General features: G+C 46.2%; 1 protein-coding gene across 2 annotated transcripts in view; it reads right to left on the minus strand.

The window, feature by feature from the left end:
• Positions 1 to 3,611: 3,611 nt before the first annotated feature.
• FTO (fat mass and obesity associated) overlaps positions 3,612 to 20,838 on the minus strand; it is a 406,389-nt gene continuing 389,162 nt past the window's right edge. The window contains exons 9-10 of one of the 2 annotated variants that reach the window (XM_012652666.1): positions 17,992 to 18,119; positions 3,612 to 3,640 (exon numbers count right to left, since the gene is read on the minus strand). In XM_012652666.1, the coding sequence (XP_012508120.1) occupies positions 3,636 to 3,640; positions 17,992 to 18,119 (133 nt within the window). In that variant the 3' untranslated portion in view covers positions 3,612 to 3,635. Of the gene's footprint in view, positions 3,641 to 17,553; positions 18,120 to 20,838 lie in introns of those variants that run through there. The other variant, XM_012652665.1, reaches the window with a different exon arrangement.

Consider the following 20,838-nt stretch of genomic DNA (forward strand, 5'->3'; position numbering starts at 1 on the left):
CAGTCACACAATAATGCCAATGTATTGAATTCCACTGAGTCGTACACTTAAAAATCGTTATAATGATAAATTTTATGTTGTATATATTTTACCACAAATTTTTTTTTTAAAAAAGCAAAGAAAAAAAATTGGTAACTAAAAAGTAGGCTTCCTTTCTCTTTCCTCTAACAGTTACAATTAGAGCTCAAATTAGAACAGAAGGTGTGTCAGTTGGGACAGGCCAGGCTATGCTAGGTAACAAGCATCCTCAAAGTTTCATTCATGCTACATGGCCATCATGGGTTGCCAGAGTGGCTCATCCTACTCATTCAGGGACTCCAGGTGACAGAGAGGCACATGACAGGTGTCTGAAGGTCTTGCACCAGCAAGTAAATGCTTTGGTTTGAACATGACACTTCTGCTCAAAACTCTTTGGCCAGAACTCATCACATGTGCTACCTAAGGCTGGGAAATGCGATCATACCATGTTCTCGGAAGGTGGAGAGCCAGAAGTCTTTGGCAAACACTATAATGATCCCTGTAGAAGTAAATAGACAGCCCAGGGCAGAGATGCCTCCATTCCCTTTGAAATTGAAAATATTCCTCTGTTACATCACCATTTATTCAGCCATCTAATCACTTATTCATTCCTAAAACATTTTTTGAGGGTCTATAATATGGAAAGAGCCTTCTTTGTGGGCCACTTCTTGACATCACAGATGATTTCCGGTTCTACCAAGGGAAGGTTCAGTCTCCGAGTCACCAAGGCCTAATTCCACAGAGGGGTGTGTGGTCTTCGGCAGTAGCCAATCCTCTCTCCTCAACCACCTGGGCAAGGGCTTCTTTGGGTCTCTAGTCACTTCTTGCCACCTGAGATATTCGCCAGCTACTTATGTGATGGAGGCAACCAAGCTCTGAGGATCCCTGGTAACCCAGGAAGGATGAAGGCTCCCAGAGCCAGCAAGTCCCTTGCCTGCCCCACTGGAAGAGGCATAAGAATCTCTCTCTAGCAGCCTCTTATCTGGAATCTCGAGCAAATGCTGAGTTGGGGCAACACATTTGTAGCTTCCCCAGGACTGTGGTAGCGCCCAGGCTCTGCCTTGCCGCTGCCCAGAAGTCCCAGCATGCTTCTTGTCTGTAACCTTCGCAGTCTGTCCTCTCATCTCCACCCTCCTTGTCCTTCTCTAGTCTCATTGTACAGCGTCCTTTGGAACCTTCATTCCATTGTAAAAAAGCTGCCCAGCATCCATTCGTTCATTCAGCAAGTGCTCATTGAATGTCCTAGTGCCAGGCACTATTCCAGATGCCAGAGACACAGCAGTGAACAAGACAGACGACCATCCCTGCCTACGTGGAACTGCCGCAGTGACCCACACAAGATGGACCGGGGTGTGGCATGGAGGTGATGAGACGCACTTCACAATCCCCTTCTGGGCACTGTCCCACCCTGCCTTAGCCAAACTCTCCCTGCTGAATTGCCTTCTACGAACGTCCTGCTCTGCTGCTGCTCCCGGCTAGTGGCTGGCCGCCTGCTCCGTCACAGAGAAAATGAGGCCTTCAGATGTAAACTCTCCCACCCACGTTCCTCCCACCTTCCAGAAGCACGGCTGCTTCTAGCATTCTTTGTGCTCTCCTGAATCCTTCAATTTCATCCTATGTGCAGGGCCCTTCCTCCATATCTCTAAGCATGCTCAAGATGATTCGTCTTTAAAAATTAGAATTTAGTCCCTTCAGAGCAGAGGAGGGACAAAAATAAAAAAATGAGAATTTAGAATATTAAAAATATAAATTTCCAAATCAGTTTTGAAAGCATGAAATGTCCAACAACTGGTGTTAAGGCAACTGGATATACTTGTAGGGGTGGTGCCTGGGAGGGAGAAAGAGCCAGAACCTTCTCTCACATCCAACACCAAAGTAAATGTGAGCTGAATTAAAGATTTAAAGGTAAAAACATAAAACAAGCAAACAGAAGTCCCAGAAGAAAACAAAGACAAAGAGTAATTTGTGAAGGAGAGAGCTTATAAGCTAGAAACAAGAAGCAACAGAAAAATATCAATATATTTGACTATATTAAAAATCTGAATGTTTATATACGATAAAAGACATTATATATGATAGAAGACATTATATATGATAAAAGATACCATAAGTAACATTAAGAGACGAATGATAGTCTGGAAGACAATATTTGTAACACATACAATGAAGAGAGGGATGCTATCCAAAATATACAAAGAGCTCCCACAAATCAATAAAAAGGAGTGACTTTTTTTAATGACAAGGGATGTGAATCAGTAATTTGCAAAAGAAGAAATTGAAATGGCTAAAATGCATATAATATATGCTCGAAGATACCCTTTCTTAACCCTCTTTTGCTCCTTTCTAATACAGATTATTTGAAACAGTAAGATGGTCTACCCATGTGTCCACTCTGTCTTCTCTTAAATCCATTGCAGTTGAGTCTTGACTCCAATCCTCCCACTAAAACTGCTAAGCAAAGGCACCAGGAAGTGGGTCAGCTCCCAAGAAGGACCAGGTGTATTTGGAAAACAATAACCGTTGTCCGATGGGAACTAGAGGCTCGGAAGGGCTGGGTGCAGAGCGGAGTCAGGCTCGGATGGGAGATGAGACTCGAGAGGCGCTCTGGGACCTGTCGGGCTGCGGACAACAGGGTTATTCCTTTAGAGGAAGCTGCTTTCGGCCACTGCTGTGGATACCAGACCAGAATGGCCAAGCTAGGCGGCTGTTGCCAGTGTCTCAGCGGAAATAAGAAGGAGCCGAGATAAGGAGCTGGTCAGTGCAGGACCAGCAGGATTCGGAGGCAGCTGGGAGGACGTGACTGCTCTAGAGGGTGGACAGCGTGCAGGGAGGACCAGGAAGGGGCCGAGGACAAGCCCGAAGCAGCTTTTCGAGCACAGTGACTGTCACGGTGAGAGCAGGCTCCAGGCCTGAGAACATCTTTAAGGGACGATTAGTCATTCACAAGACCTTCCTATGAACACCTGGCTTGTTTTTAGGTTTTAAAGAAAGACCAAGAAAAGAATGAGTTGTCACTAAGTAGCATGGTGTTTCCAAGGGTCTGGCTGCCAAAACACTACAATACATGGAAATCTAGACGTTGATAAAGTATTATTTGGGAAGACATTGGGACCAAATAAATAAATAAATAAATCTGTATTAACTATCTGATGCCCTATAAAATAAGTCTTTAAATATGTTATAGGATCCCTCATCCCCCAAACCCAGTCTTTATAAGCCAGCAGACAGCCTTCTTCATGTTCTTGCCCCCCTGTAGGAAGCGGTTACTCAGGAACACAAAATGTCTTTTCCGCAGCCCGAGTCGCGTTCATTGCGGGTCTCAGTCAGAGGACAGCGGGGCTGGCAGAGTGAGCTCATCGTCCCTGCGTTGATTCCTCACCCTCCCTTACCAGCTGGGAGCCCTCATGAAAGAACAATAGATTTATAATATGAACCAAACAAAGGAGTCGGGAATGAACAGCTCTTGGAAATAAGTAGGTCAAGACACAATCAATTTCCAAATTTAAAATTATGTTTGAAAAATGTACCTTTAATACAGGAGCCTGCTATGGCCCTGTGGGGGAAGGTACGTCCAGTTGAAAGTTCCTGAGTGGCTGCTTTATCAGGTAGCCTGAAGTTTACCCTGGAGGTTAAGCAATAAAATGGAAACAAAAATAATTTAACAGTTTTGCAGTTAGTTTAACCTAGCAACAGCTCCTTAAATAGCTTTCACCTTCCTGGAGCTTACCAGCCTCATAAAGCTACAAGATGCATTTCAAAGCTATGAATTTGCTAAATAGAACTTCATTTCCTCTTCTTATTAGAGGTAATTAAATTTATTAGACGTCAGTAAAAGCCTTGTAAACAGAAAATATGAATGCTTATAAAAGTCTGCCCTCTCTTTTCAACCTAATAATTAAGATGCAACGAGAAAGCAGCTAATAACAGCTCGTAATTTATGAGGTGCCATTCAACCCTGAATCCGAGACATATTGTAGAGGTATTAAACACTGAAATGAAAATAATACCCACTGAAACACATTATTTATTAAATACATAACCACTCGGAGAAATAAACACATCACACAAAGAACCTGATATCTCTGATGGAAACAGTATATATATCACCTCTTGCTTTGGCTCTATTACCCATGAAGTCAAATTCTTAAATCAAAGTCACAACTTGTTTAAATGCAAACTGCCTGTGGCAGCCCAGCAAGCCCCAAATTTCCACTAGACATTCACCTTGATATCGGTTTTCAAAGACTGCGTCACTGTGAAGTTGTTTTCATTATTATTGTTTTTAACATTCTCAAAAGAAAAGAAATCCCCCGGCAAGCATTACAGAAGCAGAATGAGAAGAGAAAGAGTCTGAAAAGAATAGTAAGAACTGTACATTAATAGAAAAGCGTCCCACCCTCCAACGCACGTGAACTTAGAAGCAACTGCAGGTTCAATACCCTCCACCCCGCCCCAATGACGTTATCTAACCCTAAATGGAAGTTTAAGGTTGTACTTTACGTCTTTATCAACTTTCCGCTAAAACTTGTACTTGGAGCTCTTTAGAATAAACAATTATGGAAACTTTAGATACCGTATTTCATCGATTCAAAGAGTCCCTTGATTTTAAGGTCCACCATTATTTTATCACTAAGAAAGAAAAAGAATACACTGCCAATTAAACTATGACATGTCGTCATCGTAAGATGCATCCTGATGTCAGAGACATGAAAACTGAAAAAAATATGCACTTTAGAATCCATAAAATACAGTCCATAAAACTAGATGATGTGTCTTAAAACTGTTACCTTGGTTCTACTATGTGAATTATATCTTGGTAAAGCTGCTATTCAATACGTTATTTTGGACTTAATGTTGAAAAATCCTAATACTCAATTTTGTACAGGGTAGTCAAGATGGCAGGGAGTGGGGAGTGGGTAAAGAGGGTCACGAGAGATGAGATCAGAGGGGTGACAGCAAAAATAAAAGTTTTCTCTAGTTTTCTATGACGCTGAACAAAAAATTTCTAAATATTCTTAAAAAGATCATTTGGAGAGAGTGGAGTTATCCATTAATTTCTCTCCAAAACCCTGCCTTTATAGCTTCTAGAATAGTTCCGGAATCAGTTTGCCTTGGCATCTTTGCCATTGTTGTGGTGGTCCTCCCCATCATCGCTGCCACACATAGATACAATGCTTGAAAGAAGTCCCCTCCTCCACCTTGGCTTCAGAGGTGACATGTTAATCAGACAGCCTCCAAGCTATGAAGGGCATGGGCTGCTTTCAGACAGCAGGGCTCCTGAGATGGCACCTTTGTGTTTCGCCAGGGATCCGAAATTGCCCTGTTCTGTACAATAATGCTCATGCAGAAGCTGCCTTCCAACCCAAAGTTACCACTCAGCACCCAAGAGCAAAGTTTCTCACTCAAAAAGCCAGGTTTTTCATTCACTAATAATTAACAGTTTTTAGCAATTACTATGAGTCTTGCGCTATACTAAAAGTTTCGTGCACTTTTGTTTTTTACCCTCAAACAATCCTATGTTACAGCTGTTGCTAGTAGCCCCATTTTACAGAAGGGAAACGAGCACAGAGAGGTTACGCAGCTTACCCAGGGTCACATTGCTGTCCGTGTGTGTATAGACGGCTCTGGAATCGGGGTACAATTTACCCCAAAGCTCAGGTGCCTAAGCACTTGGCTATAGGGCACCATTCTCAAATGGCAGTGGCTGGAAATAACTCTGTCTCCTATATTTCCTGGTCTGCTACCTTCTCTGTTTGGTGGCATCAGTACCTTGCACGGAATTGAACGTGTTGCTAAGGTCAAGTTGGAAGAGACAGAGGTTAAATGCTCAGGCTCTGGAGCCAACTGCCCGGGTTTGAGTCCCACCTCTGCCAGCTACCAGCTGTGTAACCTGGAGCAAGTTACTTAGCTTCTGTACCTGAACTTCCTCACCTGGAAAATGGAGCTAAAAGTCGTGACTACTACAGGGGGTTGTTGTGAAAGTCATGTGCGACAGTAACGTGCAGCACCCAGGACTGCACCTGGCACAGAGAGAACTCTGAACACCTGGGAGCCTATTGTTCCCATCCACGGGCTTCAAAAGACACTTAGGAGGAAGGTCTCGGACAACGTATCCCAGATAAGTTTGGCTAAAAGGCAAGGTTGGTTTGCCAAAGGTCCCTGTGACCAACCAGCCTCCCTTGTCTGAAAGAGGCTCATCCCAGTCACTGGGGAGATGGGTTTCCTTCTGGCGGGATTCACGAGGATGTACAGCAACATCCAAGGGAAGTCAATTCACGTGCGTGAAGTTCAAGGCGTGGGCAGACATCTGTGCTTCAAGAGTGGAGTCCCACCTCGCGGAGGGTCCATGCATGAAATCATATACAGTGGAAACTTCTCCCAGTGAGCTGCCATGCTGGAAGCCAGCCTATGTCTCCTGGTCGGTTATTTTGTTTGGCTTTTTATTTTGGAATAATTACAGATTCACAGGAAGTTGCAAAAAATATATACAGGGAGCTCCTATGTACTACTGACTCTCCACTCTGGCTTCCCCTGATGGTAACGTCTTGCATAGCTAGAATACGATACCCAAACCAGGAAATCAACACAGGTAGGTGCCATCATAGAGCTGATTCAGAGGTGACTAGTTTTACATGCGCTCGTATGCGTGTGCACGCGTGCGCACACAGTCCTGCATGATTTTATCCTATGTGTAGACTCGCACGACCACCGCCACGATCAAGACACAGAACTGTCCCCCCGTCACCAGGTTCCTCTGCTGCTACCTGTTTACCGCCACTCCCACCCCTCCTTCCTCTCCCTAAACCCTGGCACCCACTACTCTCTTCTCCAGCTCCATATTTTTATTATTTCGAGAAGGTTACATAAATGGAATTACACCAGTATGTAACCGTTTGAGATTGGATTTTTTCTCAGTGTAATTCCTGTGAGACCCATCTAGTAGCTTATTCTTTTTCACTGCTAAGTAGTAGCCCATGGTCCGGACACACCAAAGTTGAACTATTCACCCATTGAAGGGGCTGTTTACAGTTTGGGGTTATTATGAATAAAGCCGCTACGGACATCCGTGTACAGGTTTTGTGTGAACATAAGTTTCACGCCTCTGGGACAAGTGCCCAAGAGTGCAGTTCCTGGGTCATATGGTCAAGTGCATGATAGTTTTATAAGAGATTGTCAGACTATTTTCCAGAGTGGCTGTACCATTTTACACTCTTACCAGCAACGTACGAGTGATCTAGATTCTCTGCATCCTCACCAGCATGGGGCGCTATCACGATTTTTAAAATTACAGCCACTCTCGTAGGTGGGTGCTGACACCTCACTGTGGTTTAATTTGCCTTCCCCAATGGCTCAGTATGCTGAACATCTTTTCCTGTGCTTGGTTGCCACCTGTTTAATCCTCTTCCAAGAGATGTCCGGACAGTTTTCTGTCCAGTGCTGGAACAGATTGCTCTTCAGCGGAGCGCCAGGTGATGCCCCGGGCTTGTGTTTAGAAGCCACGTGGTAGCTTCGATTCTCTGTTGCCATCTCCCGCACCGCACCTGCGGGCCGTGCACCCCCCGAGTGCAGTTTGGGGGTGGAATCCATACGCTGTGCTGCCCTTTTGTGTGTGTTTGCTGGGCACAGGCAATTTAATTCGCCAGTGAATTGTTTATGATGTCACACCCCTGTCTTAGTGGCCTCGTGACTCCAGACCAGTGGGATCTGACTTTAGTGCCCCAAGTCCTTGTGCACCAAGCCCCTCCAGTCTTCCTTCAGCCTCCACTGGTCAAAGCCACTTGTCTTTTGGGATTTTGCTCTCTGGAGCTGGGCTGGGCCTGGACCCCTATACTGAATGCCATGTGGCTTGGCTAGGCCCTGACCTCCACTATGGCTTTGCTACATCTTCCTTGGGATGCTTCCTCTCAAGATCCCCCTTTAACCAAGACTTTCCGTAGACCCCATTGGCTGGCAGGCCCCAAGCACCGGCTCGGATGCCTCGGCTAGCACATCAGTGCCTCCTTGATCAAGGGTCTCTTTGGGACATGAGCTTTGGTAACCAAATTCTCCCCAGCCCCGCCCATTCTTAGCTTATCTTCTTACCTGCTGTTAAGATCACACATGATCATAGTCAATTCACCTCACACAGTACCAGAGCCATGAAAAAATTCAGGACATGGTGCAAAATCGGGCGTGGCTGGTGAGAGGCAAGTTTTGGGAGATGAAGTTGGAGAGAGGTTGGGGGTAGATTTCAAACAGTCTTGTAAGCTATGGCCAGAAAATCCAAGGGGAAAGGGAAATTGGGGAGATTTTAAAGCAGAGGATGGTGCTGATCAGATTAATTTTGCTTTAGCAAATAGTCTGCTAACTAATGTTTATTGAGCACCTATTATGTGTCAGATAAAAGTTAGCTGGACTGACAGCTAATAAATACCAAGTGATCTGGGGGCAATGCAGTGTTATTATGAGTGCTGTGGAACGTAATAAAGTGGAAGTAAAAATTTCATCTTGTACGTCCTTCCCTAGTCTAGTATTTCACAGTCCAATATGGAAACCAAATTTGACAAGTGAAATTGTATTCACAACTACACTGGTAACAGAACAAATGAAAATGATCAACATGGAATGACTTACAAGTGACTCAAGGATTCAGGTGGCAAGAGGGGCAGGGTGGAGAGTGCCAAGGCACTCGGCAGGGGGGGTTCGGGTGGCAGAAGCAGAGGACAGATGCTGCGAGGAGGCGACTTGAACCGCACAGAATCTCACAGGACAGAGAATAAATCAGTGACAGCGAGGCCCACCACGCAACCAGCCCACTCTCGGATTCTTAGCTATAATTATATCACCAAACGTAAATGAGTGATTGAAAATTTTTTTAACAGAAACGCTAGGAGCCATGGGCTTCTGGGTAATACGACAAGTACAGAGTAAGAAGCAGCTGTTTTACTGACCCTTTATAACGACACCCTTTAGCCAGCCCTGTATGTTAGAATGCGTGGACATCCCCCCCAAAAAAGAAATCACAGACTGGATTACACCCTCCTAATGAGGCATTGGAATAATCTCAGCACTGTTACAGGACCGAGGGCTCAGGAGCTCTGGGAAAAGATTCTTCACCGGACTGTTGAGCAGTTCCGTGCGGAGGGAAGGTCAGACTTCAGCCAGCCTCCCTGCAGACCTGCCTTCTGTTGAGACGCGATGTCCGAACCTGAAAGCCAGGGGATGGCTCCCCAGCCTCGTGGGATGGCTTCTCTGTCTAACTCAGGTGTCTCTAATCCAGGAACGGCCTTAGGTTTTGCTCCTGGTCTATCTGATCCTTAATAGTGTTGCATTTGGATGCCTTTTTCCATGTTTCTGCACAGTGAGGTGTTGGCTGGGTATTTTGGTCAGGAGACCCCAATGATAGTTATCATCACAATTTATATGTGTTGAGTAATAACTAGTACTTGATCACTTAACACGCATGATCACAGGTGATACGACAACCTTCTGAGCTAGGCTACAGGTCAGCAAACCTTGTCTGTAAAGGGCCAGAGAGTGAATATTCGAGGCTCTGTGCGCACTACAGTCTGGCACAGCTGCTCAATTCTGCCATCCTAGTGTGAAAGCAGCCACCAATGACATGTGAACAGATGAGCATGGCTGTGTTCCAATAAAACTTTATTTTATTAAAACAGATCAGGGGCCACATCGGGCTGTGGGCTATCTTTTGCTGACTCCCGCTCTAGATTTTACTGTTGTGACTTTTGCTTGATCTGCCGGTGTTTTCAATGATGAATCTTGGCCTCTTTGATTTTAATATCCTGCATCATAAATTCCAGTGGCTCCTATGGGTAGTTAAAATCACCCAAATCTTGTGGACCTTTGTGGCCCAAGGAAAAAACAATTAATAGCACACAAGCTGTTTTCTAGACTAACAAAGTTTCTCCTTTCTGGGCTGGAATCTGGGCAGATGGGTTGTTCCTGTTCTTGTAAGTGACCTGGAACCACCTTCCTCTTCAACATACCATAGGATGTTGAAAGTGAATTTGGGAGGTGAGTTCAAGAATGTTCAATCTTCCCAAATCTCAGCAGACATCAAAACCTGAAATCTGATTTCTATAATTCACCTTAAACAACTTAACTTCCCCCATCTGGGCTTCAATTGCCCCATCTGTAAGATGAGTGTGATGTATTAAAAACTTCTCTTTGGGATACATGCCTTGGTAACCATTGCTTCTTTGACCAAGCTGCTCTCCTATTCTGAGGCTCTGTATTGAAGTGATCAAAGGGCAGAAACCAGAAATGCTGGTTAAGAAGAGGACAGGGACCGTGCGTCTCTAGCATAGAAGCTGGCATTTAGGAAGGCATCAACAGGTGTTTGTTAGATGAGTCCATTCTGGCTAAGGCTTCATTGCCAAGAGCTGGCAATATGGCAGCCCGAGGAGGGCCCGTGTGGCCTTGGTTAGCTTCCTCGCCTGGCTCTTCCAAAGTTCCTCTGGCTCACCAAGCTTTGTCCCAGCAAGGATGCCCCTGACGCAGCCACAGTTCCGTTGCTTTGTGCTGGGCACAGAGTTTTGCTGGCCCAAGGCTGTCAAATTCACTTCGATTTTGGCCTCAGCTGGGCTTCATGCTTTCAGAAAAATTTCCCCCACCGCCTTTCACTTGAGCGGCTTGGCACGGATGCCTCTTCCATCCTGCACGCACAGCTCACTTAATGGGCACAGAGAAATGGGAGAAAGCTCAGGAAAAAAAAAAAATAACAACCTGACCCCGTCTAAACCTTGGGAAAATTAACAGGGTCTGCATCTCTTTGAAAACTATAACACAGACATTTCTGGTCGAAGTGAAACCATGCTTTTCATAGAGCACTGGAGACAGCAAATGGAGCTTTAGTCATACACAGTTAGTTTCAAACTTATGTTGCTGCTCACGGGGAGAAATCAATGTATAGTATATTAAAAACAATCACTGCGGCCCTTAAATGATCCAATAGTTTAGCTTTGAATGCATTCAAGCTAATGGGGGCTTTAATGGCTTCTGACAGATCATTCCATTGATCAAGGGGCATGTATGAAATACGCTGCCTACTAAACTCTGTTTTGATTTGGAGAAAAGAAAACTAAACGTCCATGGTAAACACGGCCTGATTGTTCACATGTTCACCAAGATCTCGCTCAGCCTGACCCTGGTCGGGTGCAGAGGAGTGGAGGACGAGGGGAATCCTATATACCTGGTTTGCTTCTTTCCCGCCTCTAATCAAGGCATAATCAACTGGAAATCTCTGCGTGCAGAGTTGGGGGGCAGGGGGAAGGAGGGTGACCAGAGGTCCAGTTTGCTGTGTTGGATGAGTTACGAGCAATAGCTTTAGCTGCTCTGAGAAATTGATTCATCCCTTGTGGGGCTTGGGGGTTTGTAGGTTAACTGTGTTTGCTCCAAAGTGGAACAAACTGAATTCCCTATTTGAAAGGATAACCAGGTTTTTCAGTTGGGGGCAGCAGTTTTTGCAAAGAAACAAATGAAAACATGCTCCCTCCATCCGTGTGTCCTGAGGCTCCAAGATTGTTTTACGAAGTGCCGAACGTACCTCTGACTCGGGGATGGGGTTTCTCGCCAGGTGCGTGGAGTCTGAAAAAACTAAAGACAAGGCCTCAACATTACTCATCGAGGCTATTCTCGTGCAAGAGACGTTTATATTTCTCCGTGCTCTGGCTGCCTGCTGTGGCCTGGAGAGCGAGCCATATGCCACTCCTGTGTCAGACGGGCCTTGCCCGATCACAGATAATAAATGTGGAAATTCTTGCATTACCCATCGAAATTAAACAGGTTTCACAAATAAATAATAATAAGCCCCCTCCCCTGGACCTGTGCAGGACTTTAGCATCGACAAAGCCCTTCCAAATGGTATCTCCTCTTGCTGGCTACACAGTCGTGGTAATTTTTACCTGTGGGGATTGATCTGGCTCGTGGACCCTTTCTTCTTCTCTCCGAGGCTGCGAAGGGTAAGTGGGGTGCCCTTGAAACTGACACCACTCATGTGTGGTCTTTAATCTTCAACACCAAGCAACACTGTGCAGAGGAGCTTTGTGCCACGGCCACTAACCAAGCGGGTCAGAACTTCCCCAAGTGCACAGGGTCTGGAACCACAGTACTTTTTCTAAACTTCCTATAGAATGGCCTTGACCCTTGTGTCCCCACCTGTAGGGCACCTTGCTGTCCCCGGACAGCGCTTCCCATCTCTCAGCAGGAAGCCACCGCACTTACCGGATTAGAAACAAAGGGAAACCCTCACGCTAGAAGCGCTTCATTTGTATTGGTGCCATGTTTAGTCAGTGGCTTTTGTAAAATTGATGAATTTTGTCTAAAGGCAAGTGCAGACAGGCAAACAGATCTGTATCTGCTGTTATCCATTTAGCTTGACACACATGTGCAAAGGAACTATTTTACCTCGACTCTTGCAGGATTGATGAAAAGTAAATGCAAGCCAAGTCACGAGCTGCATCGTTGGAAAAGAATCACTGGATCTAATGTGGGAGGTTAATTAATGCTTCCCTCCCCTTGAAATAGACTGACCCTGGTACTTAGACATTCAGAGTCAATAAACAATTGTTGTACACAGATCATCCATTAGAAGGTGACGGCGAGAATTTTTTTAAGCAAATCTAAAATTGCAGTGGGTGACCTAGTCCCGCTGTAGTAATGGGAGTCCTGAAGCATCATTTTTCACAGTATCTCATTTATAAAAAGTTCTGTGCCACCTGCCTGGCAAAAAACGGAAGCCGTGAAGAGCAAATGGGATAATATGGGATGGTAACATAACATTCTTCTTAAACAAACCACAGCTAGCTTTAGTCTCCTCGAGTATTTTGGTCGGGATACCACCGATAATATTTTTCATCATAATAATTTACATGCACGGAGTGATTATTAAGTGCCAGACATGATGCGAAATCACTTGATATACATGATCGCAGGGGACAGAGCAATCTAATGAGCTAGACATTATCATCAACTCCATTATAGAAACAACGACTGGAGCACAGAGAGGTTAAGGGATTTGCCCGAGTCAATAAGCTACAACTGTCATCGCAGGAAACTGGGTTAATCATAATAGCTAGGACCTCACCGAAGACCTGCGTATGCCAGGTACCGTGGGAAGCATTTTATGTGCACGTTAACTTTCTGAATCTTCACAACCACCTTAGGTGGCAGATTACTGTTACTCGCATTTTGTAGACAAGAGAACAAAGGTTGGAAGGAGTGGGCAGCCACCGCGTCACACACAGAGCCAGGACTCACAGCCAGGGAAGCTGCAGCCCCGAGCGCCTACACTCCATCAGGAATCAGAAGATCTGGAAAATCCGATGGATGACAGCAGGAGGGACAGAGCACAGGGTGCAGAGGGGACTCGTTTCCAATTGGTGGAGGAGGATCTGGGCCGGACACCAAGAAGAACTTGCCCCTGGAAGGTTCTGAGACGGCGGGGGGAGCTAGATCTGTCCTGGGAGAAGGGGGGCGGGTGGGAGGAAGGATTCTGGGAAGGCACTGCTTGGGAGCCAGGCTGGAGAGCGGTCTGGACATTCCAGATGGGGTGTAGGGGGCTGTCATGTGTCCTTGTCGATGAGACAGGGAGGAGAAGCACACCCTGCAGATACTCTCCTGGAGTTCCCAGCGGGGTCTGGAATATATCGTGTGTCTCAGGTGAGCAGGTGTACCCCCCTCCCTGACCACCACTGACACCTGCCCCCCAAACACAGCAGCGGCCCTGGGCGCCCTTGCTGTCTCGCAGGAAGCCGTTACCGGCCTCCCCTCCCCATCCTCTTAAACCGAGCTTTCCCTACAGCCGCAATCATCCCAACACGCCTGTGCCTCCCCCCACTTTATGGTTGTCAAATTGATTTCACCACCGCGATACCTATGGCTCCCAATGAAACTTAATTAAAAATACCATTTAATCACAAAGTAACAAAGGCAAACTGGATAAACGGCATTACCACTTCAGCGCATTTTAATCCGCACCGCTCCTCTCCATCTGAATCTGTCTGGATGCGAATTGCCTTTTCAAATCAGAATCCCCTTGTCTGCCATGCGCTTGCCTCTGACAGATCTCCAAAATAAACAGTATTTAGCGTGGCATGGATCCAAATGTATGCAATTTGCCCAGTGGAAAAATCAGCCTTAACTAGAGCAGGGGAAAAAAAAAAAAGTTGCATTCGAAAATACCTTCCTTCCCTGGAAACGTACAAAAACCCTCCTACGGAACGCGGGGTCCACTAAACAGGGCCTACGGAATCTCATTTCCAGCATCCCTCGATTCTGTTAGTGATGGATTTGGAAGCTTATTACTAAAATTGTGTCACAAGTGATGCCATGACCCTGCTTCTTTCTTTTATGTCTAGAAAGCTCTCTGGGGCTGGAGGCTGCCGGTGAGAGCAGGAGGGATGCATGCTGCCAGGGTGCAGAGGTGCAGCTTGGAGCGCGCGCTGCAGACGGGAGGGACCTGGAGGGGCTCGCGGGCCACCTTGCCCACCTTCCCCACGAGGGGGGACATTTCCAGCTGGAAAGCCGCGCCTTTGGACCGAGCCATCTGCTCTCTCAGAGACCCCTTTGGAATCCAGACAGTAGCCAGAGTGATTGTCTAAAGCATAAAAATACCTTATCGAGTTACCCCCCCCATCCCGTCCTTCCTGCATAAAACCCTTCTGCGTTTCTTGGGGCGCATGAACCAAAGCCCGAGTGCTGCCCTGCCTGCTCCTTGCCTTCTCTGCTCTGGCCACAGGGCCCTGTCTCTTCCTTGGGCACCCCTACCAAGCCCTTCCCTGCCTCGGCCCCGCTGTCCCTGTCTTGGAAATCTCTTCCCTCCCACCTCCATTCTCCTGATCTAGGCCCCCTTGGTCCTTCACCTAGTTGGTTCCTTTCCTGGCACTTATAGTCATCTGGAATGATCTACTTATTTATTTGCTGGGTAGTATCCGTTTCCCCACGGCAGGGTAAGTTCCTGTTTTGGTCACTACACACCCCTGGGGGTCCACTAGCCTGGGGGCCCCTGGAGGACAGCGATCTGTCCTTGGATCCGAGGCGCTTGCCAACTGCTGAGCTGTGGTAGGTGCCAGGAAAGGTTTGTGGGAGGAAGGAAGAGAGCGAAGTCAGTAGTGCCTGAGCGCAGAGGGATGTCTTAGGTCACTTTTCGCAAGGTAGCGGGGACCTGAGGCGACTGCAGGCAAGCCCGGCAGGAAAGCAGGTGGGGGCTGCAGCCCATGCAAGGCCATCCCAGGATCAAGGCTGCCCTGGCCCCCTCGGCCACACACGTCAGGGGGAGAAAGCGATTTCTGGACCTGTGTTTTCTGCAAAGTCTTTCCCCAGTTCACAGGGGAGAAACAGGCCTTCTCTCGACCTTGCAGGATATGAGTGGATCGTCACTGACCCCCCAGCCACCTTTTTACTGTCTCTTGCCCGCCTCCTTCTTCCCACCTGAAACCTCCCCCGAGAGCATACGTAATCCTCAAACACACTGCGCTCATGCTCACAGGAAGCCGCCATGTCTTCTGGGAACATGCAATCTCACCTTTTGGACTCCCTTAAGGTAGTGGCTTCTCCGACCTTGCTGTACGTCACCTGGCTCCACCTGGGCCCCACCCAGACCAGCGAAGCTGGCCCATCCACTGCTGTGCAAGGAAGGAAACAGCAGAACCTCTCTTGGTTTCTTATCTCATCCTTTTAATATTTTTATTGTATATGAATACTTTATGATGCACACGACATTAGTACAAGCAGTCGGTGAACACAGTTCAAGAGTAATACACAAATATTGAGGTGAGCGCTAAACATGATTTATTTCTACTACAGGGGTGCAAGCAAGCAGGTTTGGAGAGCGCGGACACGCAGGGGTGGAGCAGGTCAGATCTACGGTAAGCGACACCGGGGAGCGGCAGGGCCTGGGGCAAACCGCGGGGAGGGTTCGCGCCCCCCCTCGGAGCGGGAAGACACTACTCAGCGAGTTGCCATGCTAGGACGGAGGCCTAGGACTACTAGGTGTTCTGGATTCTAAAGAGAAGGCAGACATTTTTATTTTATGTGAAATCTCCCAATTTTTCAATACTGGCATCTACCGAAATACAACAAAGAACAAACACCCTGGGGTTTACGTGACACACTGGGCTGGATGGCCTGAGGGTGCCCAACCTGTGATTTCCATGCACCCCTTACCTATTTCATTTCATCTCTGTAACAACCCTGTGAGGTAGAGCTTCACCTCTCTTTTACTGATGAGGAAATCGAGGTTCAAAGACATCAGGGAATTAATCCAAGATCCGAGAGACTCGAGTCTCAACATGATGGGACCCTGGCTGCTTTGTGGAACGTGACTTTTCCGTGGCTGTTACCTCCATGGTGATGGGCGCGTACCTTGACCCACTGAGACTCTGATGGCAGGAAAGGGTTTACTCTCAACGGGCAAAGGCTCTTCAGCTCCTAAACTACTGTGAACAACTACAAGAGAAGGCGACAGGCTGGGGACAGGGGCTAACTATTCTCACGATTTCTGGGGACACCAAGGGGCAGGAGCCAGGCCGGAAAGGGGGAGATGTGTTAATGGCATCACGAGACAAAACTGGCACAGGGATTGAGAAAAGGAGAAGAAAACATCTAAATCCAGGTCAGCTTACTGATATATAATAATACTAATATTTACTGGGTATTTAACTACGTGCCAGAAATGGTTCTAAGTCTGTACTGGATCATCTCACTTAAACTTCACCTTGGGAGTTGGTGCCTTTAGTGTATCCCCATTATGCAGATGAGGAAACTGAGGAACAACAACGTGCCAAAGGTCACAAAAGCTAGTGGGAATCTTCGTCCAGGCACTCTAAAACCAGAGCCCAGATTTAACTTCTAATCTCCATTGTCTCTCTGATGCCCCAGTGTCACCAGGATGGGGCACTGGGTTCTCCAAGCCTCAATTCCAGCTGTCATTACATGTGAATGGGGGACTTTTAGGAAAAAACTATACTGTGCTGGTCGAATCCATGGAGCAACGTAAAGGGGGCTGTGTCTCTTCATTAGATCTGGGAACCCCCTAAAGACAGGATACCCACTTTATTTGAATTGTGAACGCCGCCTTATTCCTGTGTGCAGAGTGTAGGACTCCTAACTCACACTGGGACTCAAGTTCGCCTTAGAAGGGAAGAGGCTACTCTTTCATGAGTCATTTCTCTTTTAGTTTCTCCTACGGGGATGGAAGCTATAGAGAATTGGAAAAGATGAGTTTCAAGTCAAGTCACTTAGTGAATAAAAAAAAAAAAGAAAGAAAGAGAGAATTGGGAAAAAGAATTTTTGCTTTCAAACTTTTTATAGAAATATTGTCCAATAGGACTTTCTATAATGATGAAACTTTTCTACATCTGTGCTGTCCGACATGGTTGTCACTAGCCACATGTGGCCATTACGCACTTGAAATGTGGCTAGGACAACCGAGGAACAGAATTTTTAATTAAAATTAAAACTGAATTTAAATTTAAGTAGCCACAGCTAGCTAGTGGCTACCATTGGACAGCACGGCCTCTAGAGGGTGCGGTGAGAAGCGGGGATAGATGTCTCTAAGTTCTGTCTTTCCCCAGATGACTGGTCCACTCTAGAATCCCTGAAGAAGCTTGGGAAGGAGGAAAGTAGGTTAGGTTTTGTTACACGCTGGGCTCATCCCTGTGGTTTTCCTTGGCCCTTGGTGGCTGATTGGCTCCGATTAAAAAATCCAAGTGGGGAAGTTTTTTTGGGGAAAGTTCTTGTTTAATACCAAATCAGACTATAAGACTGTGTCGTTTTTAAACATTTAAAAATTCACGGGCTCCATTCCCTAGCTGTTTCCAACTGGGACCCAGGTGCTACAATCTAAGGGCCAAGAGAAGTCTACACTGCCCTTACTCAAGCTCATGACAAGGCTGGAGGAGAAAAAGAAAGATATATTCTTCTCCTCCACCTAAGACTTGTGCTCCCTCTAGGGCTTTGCTTCTAGAAGCTGACCTCTGAGATCTGAAACGATGTCTGTGAGATCGAACGGCAGAGGCATAGAAGGATCCTCCTTCTCCCAGTATGGCCGACATTCCGGCTTCTGGTCCACGGGTAGAGTTCGGGCAATTCGACACTGGCACCTGGAAGAGGAAGAATAGGTAATTAATCCATGGGAGGAAACTCTTACAAGACCCAGACCCACGGGAAACTGGAGCAACACTGGCAAATGCTGCAAAAACAATCCTCTGCGGCGAAGGTTGTGGTCATGATGGGGAACGAATGAGTTTGCAAGGCAGAAAGCAGGTATCTACAAGAAGGAAGAATTGTTCCTTTGGGTGCTGGGACTTGCTTTTTTTTCAATCCCCAGCCTCGTATTATCTCGAGTGGCTTGGTAGAAGCCAATCATCGGGGAAATTCAGTTACTTTGCCTTTAAAATGGTGAATTATTTTTTCATTATCTCAACTGTTATTTAAAGTGTGTGATTAAGCCATTATCAGATTTGAATGTTTGTGGGATTTCGATGTATTACTAGATTACTGGGAAAGATTAAATTGAATTTACTGCATTAAAACGTCCAAGAATAGATTAAACAATATTACAGACCAGGATTGACTTTGGAGATTCTGGAGATTTACAAGTGTCCCAGCTTGCTGTGCTCAGAAAAAGGCACTCCAAGGAGAGACCGATTTATAAGGATATATGCAAATAGAGGTTAATAATCATTTCCGCTGATGAAGAGGTGGGGAAAACTTCCACAAAATTAAATTAAGAGGCTAGCAAGAGTTAGTCCCTAAGGAAAACACTTAAATCACGGTTTTTATTAAATGGATTATTCATCAATAGTAGGGAAATTAATTATCATATGCAGCTAAACTATAGCCTCATAGGAAAAAAATTGGGGCAACATCATCACACCTTGGCATCTACTCTCAGAGAGGCCAGCTTATTTAAAAGTGGTCTGGGAAAGCTCAGTGGCTTTAGTTTTATTTACCTGAGAAATGAAGATCGGAGAGGAGAAAACAAATTGCAATAAGGAAGGAACAATTTCCCTACGCTACTGGAGCACACGGCAGCGAAAGCGTGCGCCGAAAACAAGTGCCGTGAGTACATTTGGAAGACGTGCACGGGTACCTCCCACCCACGCCTTCTCTGCCTCTTTCTCTATATCGATTAAAAAGTGGTCAGAGCCACTATTTGTCTTTTGGCCGTGTAGGAATGACCACGAAGAGATCAAAGGATGGAATATCCGGCCCCATTTCCAGGCCTGCCAGGAGAGAAGGTTCCTAACTCCAAGACATCTTCTTCTCTGGGGAATTATTAATGGCGAAGGAATCCCCACGGGAAAACATACTTCAACTTTACACCTATTTTCGCATGTGGTTAATTGCCATACCGGCATCCTATGCACTCAATCCGTCGTACATTACACATAACATTCCAATATATCTTCAGCTCTCCGCACCAGGCCCTGATAATAGCGTCTGTTAACATGCACTAAGTACTATTATGTAGCACATCACTTCATAAATAATAAGATTAGCTGACCTCGGGGCCCCAAGAAGAGTAATGTGTTTAAATGTTCTCATTATTTATTTAAAACAAGAATTAAAGCAACAGAAGCTGCTTTTGACAATCCTCTTAGCATAAATATTAAACTGTTTGCTCTGATAAGCGACACTGCACTGAAGAACAGAGGGTGTGTTCTGCAGACTACTTAATAATAGGTGCTTGAGACTGTCGCTTGCTGTCGTGGTTCTGAGCATGCATCTCTGCCGTTCTGGAGACAGTCTCTAAGCCACTTGAAAGGGATGAGGAGGGAATTAACATTCAAGGGAAGCCGCAACTAATTACAAAGGAACTCTGCAAGGCTTTTTAAATTGTGCTTTCTCTCTGCCTCGGAACCCTGGAGTAATGCTCAATTTACTGGGTAGGGAAAGTTATTCCAAATTGAGCATTTCAATCTCACAGTGGATAAATTATCCGTGCGCACATTATCCTGGCTGGCAGATTAAAAGGCTGTGATAAGTGTCGATCCACCTAGAATATCATAAGGTTTGTAAAAAGTCAATAGAGATGCTTTCTCACCTGTCAAATGGGTTTTGCCTCCTCACTTTGAGAAAGTGGATTAAAAATATTCAGACCTGCTGCAGAGGTTTGCTTAATGCTGTGTTGTACACGCTTCCCAAGCCCACTGGCTTTTCTTTTGGGCAAAGCTACTGCATGGTTTCTGTCATTGTTCTTCTCATCAAAGGACCAGCTGGCGTGGCACCAGCTCCTTCGCACGCAGGCCCTGATAGGCGAGGAGCTGCGTGTGTTCACTGCTCCGTCTGGGCTGGGAGTAGAACCCTTTGCTGGGTTTCTTCAGAGATTTCAAGATTGCTTTAAAATCCTTCCTTTAATGCCCAGTGCCCTCGCCGATTTCAAATAGCGACAGGGCCCAGAAGATGGCTCTTTGTTGGAGGTGATTAGTCACCTATGGGAAGGACAGATGCCCCCAACTCAAATTATATCGTCTGAGTCAGCATCGTGCCAGACTGTGGAATCGAAAAGGAAAAGGTTGGGAGCTACTTGAAGGCTTGTCCCCCTCTAGGTGCTCACTTCTCGTGCCTATGTCACTCACTCTGTTTTCTTGGATCTCAGTTTCCGAAGGTGGTGAGGGAGGGAGGGATTGCAGCGTAGTGGTTAACAGCGTGTTCTCTGGACTCGTGGCACTGCTACTCTCCAGGGCCATGACATCGTGGGCAGGTTCCTTTACCTTGCTGAGCCTCAGTTTCTTGTCTGTCAAGTGGCAATGATGATGACGATGACGATGACAATAACAGTACCTCACTTATGGGGTTGATGTGAAGATTAAATGA

Source organism: Propithecus coquereli, unplaced genomic scaffold (genome assembly GCF_000956105.1).
Source record: "Propithecus coquereli isolate 6110/MARCELLA unplaced genomic scaffold, Pcoq_1.0 Scaffold395, whole genome shotgun sequence".
NCBI classification, from domain to species: Eukaryota; Metazoa; Chordata; class Mammalia; order Primates; family Indriidae; genus Propithecus; species Propithecus coquereli.